Source organism: Episyrphus balteatus, chromosome 1 (assembly GCF_945859705.1).
Source record: "Episyrphus balteatus chromosome 1, idEpiBalt1.1, whole genome shotgun sequence".
In the NCBI taxonomy this organism is placed as follows: Eukaryota; Metazoa; Arthropoda; class Insecta; order Diptera; family Syrphidae; genus Episyrphus; species Episyrphus balteatus.
The window spans coordinates 11,929,263-11,939,173 of record NC_079134.1 but is presented as its reverse complement, the minus strand read 5'-3'; the positions used below and the strand labels follow the sequence as shown (position 1 = coordinate 11,939,173).

Here is a 9,911-nt window from a genome sequence, read left to right as displayed (position 1 = left end):
TTTATGAAAAGTTTTGTATGAACAAAATTTCAACTTATTCATAAAATCTGATATTTTTGACACTGCCCTAAATGTAAAACAAAAAAAAAAAATTAATCAGCAAATAAATGACTTAATCACAAAACAATCTCTATTTTACATAACACAAGCAGTCAGATTTTTTTTTCGCTGGCCAAATAAATTGGTCTGTATAGACTTAAGATTTTTTTTTAACAAAAACAAGAAATTTGTCAAAAATTGTGCAAAAATTTAAAATTGAAGAAATTACGTAAAAAATACTCATAAGTCTTGGATTATGTCCTTCACACTTTTCTTTTGTTAGTTGCAAAGTCGTAAATACTTTACAAAAGTTCCAAATCATTTCTTGTTTCATAAAACACATTCCAAAGTTGAAGACATTTAAATAAGTTTGTTTTGAAATTATTTATTTTCAATAATTATCCTATAAATTGTATTGTTCTTTGTTTATATACTTTTAAAAAAAAGGAAGTTATTTTTTTTTTTTTTTGTTTTCTTAAAAATAAAGTAAAAGGCAAATTATTGTAATCCGAAGTGAGGAAATCGAAAGATAGAGATAGATAGATGAGGGAATTTGTTTCTTGTTGTTGTAATTTTTTGTTTTTCTTTTGTTTAAGCATTACACTACGAAATTATTTCAAAGTCCTCATCTGAGCCTTCGTCCTCTTTGTTCGTCGCTGCTCCAGTTGCACGAAGATGGTTAAGATCTTCAAAACCTTTTGAAAAACAATCATACTTTTGTAAAATTAATCTCATTAGTTGATTATAACAAACCTTCTTGATTAGTGCAATTCATTCCACTTGCAACAGCCGCTGATTTCCATTCGGGTGATCGAGCTTTTGTGATTTCAAACAATGGCTGACTACTCGAGGGTATGACCTCGGTTTTCAGTTTATCGATGATTATTTCAAAACTGATTCGTGATTTGCAAAGGAAGCACTAAAAACAACACAAATACAATTTATAACAAAATAAAAAAGGAAAACAAAACTGTGCTATCTTACCAAAGCTAATGAAGGATCCATTGCTTGGAAATCAATTCGTCCGGCATACTTTTGATGGTATGTTTCATCTAAATCAGATTCGTCAATAGAACTTTTATTACCTACGCTACCTGAACGTTGTGTTGTGTGTGGATCTAAGAATAATACTTCATCGTCCACATAGCCAATGAAGTAAAGTGCTTGATTGGGACGGCCACCAATCATTCCCACACTACCGACTAGTTCAAAGCATTTCTTCAAGGCAGGCACGTAAATTGGATTGATCGTATTTAATCCCAAACGCAGAGGAATGATCAGTAGCAATGGCTTCCAGGTGTCATCATTTGTTTCGCTTTCAAGGCAAAGTGAGTCTAACAAATTAAAAAAAAAAAATATATTATTATTTCCTATATCAACGACAGACAAAAATTACTTACATATTTCATCAGTGACTACAACATTATCCAAAGCAACATGCACAACAATTGAACACCAGTCATCATAGCGAACAAGTTTTCTGCAATATTAAAAATGTATTATTTAGAGGATCGATACATGAAATTGAAAAAAAGATATTGCTATTAAAAGACTTTCAAATTCCGAAGAACTCTATAGAAGGACTGATTAACATTCGTTGATCATAATCAAGAAACGGAAAAGATAATTTAAAACGAGTGTCGAAAACAATGGTAGTTTCAAACTTTATGTGCAAATTCGGTATAAATGAAGAATTACGATATTTATTAAGGGGCCTGGAAAATTCATAGTCATCAGTTGTTTGAATGTGAATTTGTAATTAGGGATAAACTAAAGGAAATAGCATTCATTATGTTGGCATAAGAGTGATAGAAACAAGATCAGATTAAGTTTTTAATATTCATAACGCTATATGGCAAAAAAAATTCCCCTTGCATACAGATTTTTATCACTATCAGGTAAGCATTAACTAACGCAGACAACTAGCTGGTTGGTGCCAAGCTACGGGTGTGGTTTCCGATAGTCGCAGTCACCAGGAGGAAATTCAACCGTTACAGCTAGATCTTTGGGAAAATTCTATAACTACTGATGAAATGCACACATATAAGTCAGAGGTAGAGGTATGAGCGCGACATTAAGTATGGTGCACAGGCTTTGCTACATACACTGCTCCAGGTACAGAAAAGAATAAATTAATGCTAGGATTTTTATCAAAAATGTTTTTTTACTTTTCACTATTGGGTCGAAGAGATACTTATTTTAATCTGGCGGTACTCAGTGTCGACTGTCGTAAAAAGTACTTCTATCGAATCTTACATACACTTTTCTTCCTGGGAGGATATTCTGGTTCCGTGATAAGCACCATAAAGAAACCATTATTAATATTATTAATATTTATAATTTAAATTAAATAGCGATTTTTTATTATTTCAGTTTATCACTTATTGCAGAGCGCACATATTACGCCAAGTTTAGATCAAATATTTTATTTATTAAATAAAAAAAAAATTAGTGTCGACAAAACAAATGAGTTGCTGTATTCTCTTGATCAAATTTATCATTAGTTTCTTTGAAAAAATTCGGTAGATATGCTAACCGATTGAGCACCTTATGCGACTTGAGTTATCGCTCTTATTATATCGTTATTTACATAAAAATTTGTTGACTTACAGTATTCGGACATTGTTTTGGTATCATGGATATCGGTATCCGGACGAAAGATATTCGAGTAACCTCGAAACCTCTGGCCATTTGTGTTGGGAAAATTCTTGGCAAAATCGCGACATTATAGTTTTGTTGAGTGGTATTTGATTTTTAGAACTCCAAGACCACTTGTGGATATTGAGATGTAGGAATCGAATTGCATTTAATTTCGCAAGTTGAATGAATTTGCTTTCGGATAGTTGAATGATGTTGGAAACATTCAACTACCAAGAGTTTTAGCGATTACCCGCAGTACGTTGATTTTAAACTTGTAAATTATAATGCTGGGTAAAGACAGAGTGACGGCTAAAATATGAATTTCTGTACTTGACTTTGACTGTACGTCCGAAGTTAAATTAAGGAAAGACTGATACGTATTCGTAGCAAGATGTATGAAATTATTTAAGGTAAGGAATGCAACTTGCTTTTTTATTAGAGCAACTGTGTAAAAAAAAAAAAACGATAAGAGAGAGAAGACAGGTTGTATAGCGATGTTCAACACAACCAATTGATCCTGTAATTGCTATACCGCTTATCAGATTTAATGCTTTGTTTTGTACCCTATTATTAGGGTTTTCGTTTGGTACAAAAATCAATTTATTTTTTTGATTTAGATCTGTCAAAAAACTGATTTTGACAATTTTCGCCTTCGTTTGGCCAGCAAAAATGGATTTATTTTTTGCTCTTAGATCAATTTTCGAGATCTGGGGTCGAATTACTGCATACGTTCGTTAACGAATGGTTTCTATGTGTCCCTATCGTTTTCTAATAATTAAATAGAGAAAGAAATAGTCAAAACGTTAACGTATGATCGTAATCGTGTGCCGTAATTCGACCCCTGGATTTTTTGGCAGATTTACCCCTTTTTTACTAACACCACTAAGCATCATTATTAGCATCCAGCAGTTTGACAAATTTTTTTTTTGATAATATTTGTTTCGGTTTCAAGAAAGAACTAAAATTTAATTGAAGGGGTCCAGGGGAATACAGCACAGGTCCATTCCAACTCATTTCGAGAAAAACGCATTTTAAAATTTTGTTCTCCATACAACTTAGTACTAAAAGCACACAATCAGCAAGGCTTAAATTTGTTTTATAAAAGTAAAGATCATTAGTTAATTTTTAACAAAAAGTGGACACGTGCCGTTTTTCCCTGGACTCTTCAATTTATTCTTCGATTAAAAAAAGATCAACGGTCGGATCAATATTTGACAACTGCGATCGATGCCTGGTTCACAGACACAAATACACACCAATACTAAAGCAAATAAAAATCAATCTGAAAACGTATTCGTAACGAAAAAAAAAAATCAATTTATAGATCAAAATATAAATTTACCAAACGAAAACCCCATATGTGCAAAGATGTTTGAAGAACACCTGACCAAACAGGTGGTATACTCTAATTTAGGGCAAACCTTACCTTTAAAAATTGAAGGTAGATCAGAAGATGAAAGGAATTTTTTACATGTGGTGGAGTTTTTAGTTTTGTTTTAGAGATAAGGGGCTTGTTTTAGAACTACTACTACGGATTATTGTTCTTATCGGAGCACTTTTAACATTTGCACTATTTAGATAAAAAAAAAAATATTTCCCAAGGTTCAATGGAATTCAACAACTGATTTTTGAGACCATTGATTTAGTTGATGTGAGCCCCACATGCCGATACGTTTTTTAAAAATGATTCGTAACGAGTTTATAGTCGAATCAAAGATATTTTTTTTTATATTTACGTATAATGTGTTCTTAATATATGATACATAGCCTCTGCAATTTATGAGTTTGTTGGTATGTTCGTTATTGTTACTTTTAATATATTTTTCAATCTTTTTTTATAAGTGCATGTACAAGGTAAAATCTTTGTATTAACAAGTAAAATCTTTCTCTAACAAGGGCATTAGTTTTATAAAAATTTCATTTAAAGTTAACCAAATAGACCATCCTCTAAAGCTAACAGATTAGCTCTCAATGCTTTAAATAACTTAGTGCAAACTTGAAAGACAGATGTTGTGAAGAGAGAAATTGAATATACATATAATCCACTAATTGTAACTTGAGTTCAAAGCTTACTGAAAACTACAACCAAAATTTCCGCCTGAATTGAATGTTCTATCAAATACATTATATAAGTGGCGCTTCGATATGCCCTTAATTCAAACTTAGAAATCAATATCCTAAGTTGTAACGCTAACACGATTTTTCTATGTTTTTGCTTGATTACAATCCGACACGCACTTTAATTATAATGTGACCTTTGGACTTGTTTAATGAATCTATAAAATAAATAATTACATTCAAAGATAAATTAGAAAATAGAAAAAACAAAATTATGCCCAAGTTTTTCCTCCAAACTTTCTAAATCAAAATAAACAAATCTGCAATTAAAATCTCATTAAATAATATAACTTACTTCATCACTTGAGCCACAGTATTCGGTCCAAACCATTGTCCAACTTTCTTATCCTCCGAATCACCCATCAATGCAATTTGATGAATCGAAAAGAAACTCTTTCTCGAATCTTCAAAACGATTGACAATCTTCAAATAAGTTGCATCAAAACATTCTGGCGTCCAAAACCAATCTCTCCCGAGATGCAAGTCAATCAAAGCCTGCGCCAAAACCATCTGCCCACAACGCAACATACAACCCCATCCTTTATCGGTGGTCAGTTGACATTCGCCCAGAGGAACAAATCCTCGACGATAAGTGCACCATAATTTGGATTGAATATCTCGACGGATAAGTTCTATTTCTGTTAGAGAAGAAGAAGGAATCAATCTTTAAGTGAATTGGAGACTTTGAATAAAGACCCTTACCCTGAATAGCATTATAACTCTTTCCAAGAACCCAAACTGTTGTATTGACTTTGGGAATATCATCTGGCTCGGCACAGAGTCCCCCGTCTGTGCCTAAATACGTGACGAATACATTGTCCATCGTCTTGGAAACATTTGTATAAAGTTCGTACAAACGATCGATCTTTGCGATGCAATAAAATCGCAGCGGCGATGCTAAATGACGATTCCTGTACAAATCTAGAGCCACGACGACGGCGATTGCTATGAAAATTACACCAACCAATGACACAGCAATGCCCAAAGGGGTGACGGAACAAAAAGTGCGTATAGCTTCTTCCAGATTCAGAGACAGGTTGAAGGCAATATTTGTATTATCTTTGTGATGCGTTTTTAGCTAAAGTGTGGGAGGCGACCTTCACATAACTGTTTTCTTCTCTTTTTTTTAGGCTAATTTACTTTCAATCGACAAAAAAATCCAAAATAAAGGAAAGAAGAGGAATTCACTGAGAAAAAAAGCCTCACAAAGACGAGAATTTTTTTGAGAGTTCGTTTTTCTCGTTTTTTTGGATGATGTTCTTGAACTGAATTATTTTATTGAATGGCGTTTTCTTTTTTTTTATCAAATTTTTTTTTTGTGTGTCGTCTCTTTTTTGTTAATAAAAACAATGGCAAATCGAATGGATAACGAAGAGAAGAAAAAAACACGAATGAGATCGAGAAAGTGAAATGTACGTAATCAAACGAAATATGAAAAAAAAAAAAATCCAATGACAACATACGGAAGAGAAAAAATAAACGCAAAATACGAATGTCATGAAGAAAAAAAGCTTGAGTGGAAATAAAATGACATATCAAATGGTTGTTGTTGTTATTGTTGGTGAGATTTTTGGAATTTTGTTGTTGAAATAAATAGCATGAAGTTAGCAGCAGTTGGGTTAATTACTTTTAAGGTGGAAGCACAAGGTGACTTAAGGCGTACGCAAACCAACAAAGAAATAATAATTAGGTGTGTTTTTTATTACCACCGGTCTTAACTGGACAAAAAAAAAACGCCTCGGGGCTTAACCTGAAATCTTGGCAGCACTGTATATTGAATGTTCCGAAAACAGCAGACACAACAAAAATTTAGAGTTGTCATATTTTTCGCTTTCATCCTTTTCTTGTATTTTTCATGTATGTTTTACAAAGAGATACAAAAATGTATGCTAGCAAAACTATTTTACATTGACTTAATATATATGGACTGCTAGAAGCATATTCAGGTTGGTTCCACTTGTTTCTTCGCGATACTAGCGCCCTAAAAAAAAGCGGAGAATAAGTGCAACTTTTTTTGACGAAGTGCGAAAGGAACAAATATAGAAAAACAGAGAAAGCACTACCTTTTAACGACAGATGTCATTCACTAAAAGTTTCCTCTTTTCGCCGTCTAAGGTTATACCGCTAGTAGAGCTAGAAAGATGTGGAATCATTTTTTTTTCAATTTTTGTATGGAAAAGTCAAACGACTAGCAGTCCATATATAGTAGGTCAATGCTATTTTAATACATTTTGTCCTTCCAAACGTCAGTTTTAACGTTTTTAAACTAATTCTAAACAATTTATGAAAAAATTAGTTTGGTAGCACGGATTTAAAACTCTTCAAAAAGTTAAGCCCAGAGAAATCTCCGGGCTAAACAACTAAGCCCAAGGGGCTAAGGTGTTGTTGTATTCAACATGTAAATTGCTTAGCCCAGACTGCGTTTTTTTTGTCTAGTTAAGACCGGTTGTAATAAAAAACACACCTAATAATAATTAGGTGTGTTTTTTTATTACAACCGGGCTAAACTGGACAAAAAAACACATTCCACTTAACCGAAAATCTTGGCATCACTGCATATTGAATGTTCCGAAAACAGGAGACAAAAAAAAAAAAATAAAGAGTTAAAGTATTTTTCGCTTTTAGGTATAACTACAAGGGCCACTTTTTGCAAAAAGTCAAAAAGTGAAAATTTTCAAACTCAGTTTGTGACAGTTTTTCCAACCACAAAATTAAAAGTAATAATGCCAAAAGTTTACTTTTTTGGTTTATTAAACAATTTTTGTAGTTTTTTTTTCTAAAAACTAATAGCGCTAAAAAGAAATAAAATTTTTTACTTTTGTAAATTTTCTACTTTTTCACTTTTTAGGTTATTGTAGTTATGGCTTTTGGGTTTTTCTTGTAATTTTCTTGTTTGTTTTATAAAAAGATACAAAAATGTATGCTAGCAAAAATAGTTTAATGCATTTTATGTCATTCCAAAAGTCAGTTTTCACGTTTGCAAACAAATTCTAAACAACTTATGAAAAAGTTAGTTTAACGGTAATATTATTCATTAGTTTAAAAAATACATCTGGATGTAAAATTGTCCAAAAATGTCAAAAATAAATCCAAACCCAAAATAGTTATCCCGATTCTATTTATGAAAATAGTAAAAAAAAAATTGTTAAAAATGACTATTTTTTTCTCTATGTGATATTGAATATTATGGATTTGGATATATTTTTGACATTTCAATTTCTTTACATTCAGATGTATTTTTTAAACTAGTGAATAATATGGCCGTTAAACAGACCTCCAGGGAACAGTTTAATTTTTTTTTTGATTTAACGGAATTGAATTAAAAAAATTGGTTTTAAGTAGTGAATATTATGGATTTGGATTTATTTTTGACTTTTGAATTTTTTTACATCCAGATGTTTTATTTAAACTAGTGAATAATATGGCTGTAAGTGTGTTTTTTATTACAACAGGTCTTAACTATAAAAAAAAAAAAACGCAACCGGGGCTAAGCAACTTACATGTTTAATACAACAACACCTTAGCCCCGTGGCACAGAGTGGTGCCATTGGTCGTTTTTGGCGTCAAAATTTATTTACACGGCCATTTCTGGACGAAAAGTTATGAAATTTGATACACTGAATGATAATAGTATGGAGAATAAGAAAAAGTTGCCAACTTTTTTTTATTCAAAATGGCGGCACCAAAATGGAGGAAAAAATGGGCGTTAAAATAGAATTTTCATTTTCAAAACATAATATAAGCTAGAAATTGGGCTAAATTCATGACAAAAAGGTGTCAGATCTAAGATTTAGGATTCATAGAATCATGTTCTTAAAAAAACACAAACATTTTAAAAACAAAGTCCAAAAATGCCAAATTAGTAAAACACACTGCAAATGAATTTTGACGCCAAAAATGACCAATGGCACCACTGTGCGTGGGCTTAGTTGTTTAGCCGTGAGATTTCTCTCGGCTTAACTTTTTGCACAGTTTTAAATCTGTGCTACAAAACTAATTTTTCCATAAATTGTTTAGAATTTGTTTACAAATGTAAAAACTGTGCCACAAAACTAATTTTTCCATAAATTGTTTAGAATTTGTTTACAAACGTGAAAACTGATGTTTGGAATGACAAAATGTATTTAGTTTTGCTAGCATACATTTTTGTATCTCTTTGTAAAACATACCAGAAAAATACAAGAAAAACCCGAAAGCAAAAAATATGAAAACTCTAATTTTTTTTTTGTGTTTTCTGATTTTGGAACACATTCAGATTTCGCAGATTTGAGTCGCAGATTCGAGTCGTAGATGTGAGTCGAAGATTTGAGTCGCAGATTTAAGTCACAGATTCGAGTCACAGATTTGTGTCAAAGATTTGAGTTGCAGATTCGATTCGCAGAATTGAGTTGCTGGTTTGAGTCACAAATTCAAGTAGGAGGCTTGAGTTGTACACAGTTGGCGCATTAATAACTATGCAAGAACGAGAAGTGTTGAATCTTGCCCTTAATTAACATATTCCTTTATAGTTATCTGATTAAATTGGTATGAAGCTCGTGTTAATTCATTTCGAAGTCCACATAAACGTTTACATAATTTGCACTCCGACACACTTAGCAAACCACTTTTCTGGTTCATTGTTTCCATATTAATGGGAATCTCCATAACAATTGGAAAAAGATTAAGAACTGATTTTAATTACAAATTGCTAATTATGCGGGATAGATAAATCTAATCTAGAAATATATTAAGATTCTTATTCTATTATTCAATAGGGTTTCCTGAGTAAACGCCAGCAGTGCCTTCGTTAGATAATCTGTTCCCGGCACGTGGACTAGGCACTAGGTAGATATACATAGATACAAGATACTAACCATTACTGCATTGTGCTTATAAATAAATCATGATAATTAGCATTATTGATTAGAAGACAACTTATTTTTTTAGAAGGTACCCAACCTACAACAGTAATGTGACTTTCTGGAGTTGTTAAGACATTAAAACAAAACAAAACAAAAAAAAAATAACTTGAACTTGTGACTTCTGTTGTTTCTGTCAACTCATAAACATATTAAAATATATGTTTCCACTCATTTGAACCAAATACCACCCCCATATGTCAATTGTCAACCCAA

General features: G+C 32.0%; 1 protein-coding gene across 1 annotated transcript; it reads right to left on the bottom strand.

Moving 5' to 3' along the window:
• Positions 1-404: 404 nt before the first annotated feature.
• Positions 405-6,236, bottom strand: LOC129905996 (cysteine protease ATG4B). Its single transcript, XM_055981619.1, has 6 exons — positions 5,500-6,236; positions 5,093-5,435; positions 1,440-1,519; positions 1,024-1,373; positions 793-958; positions 405-734 (listed from the first exon to the last, which is right to left on the bottom strand). Exons 1-6 carry the CDS (start codon positions 5,618-5,620, stop codon positions 643-645), a joined length of 1,152 nt encoding a protein of 383 aa, XP_055837594.1. The 5' UTR covers positions 5,621-6,236; the 3' UTR covers positions 405-642.
• Positions 6,237-9,911: the final 3,675 nt, after the last annotated feature.

Bases quoted from the DNA above. Each gene is read 5' to 3' on its own strand.
- LOC129905996 (XM_055981619.1), bottom strand. From the start codon at position 5,620: ATGGACAATGTATTCGTCACGTATTTAGGCACAGACGGGGGACTCTGT. The intron at 5,436-5,499 runs GTAAGGGTCTTT...CTTCTCTAACAG, and splicing joins GAGTTATAATGCTATTCAGG to AAATAGAACTTATCCGTCGA. The intron at 735-792 runs GTTTGTTATAAT...GTTTTTCAAAAG, and splicing joins GAATTGCACTAATCAAGAAG to GTTTTGAAGATCTTAACCAT.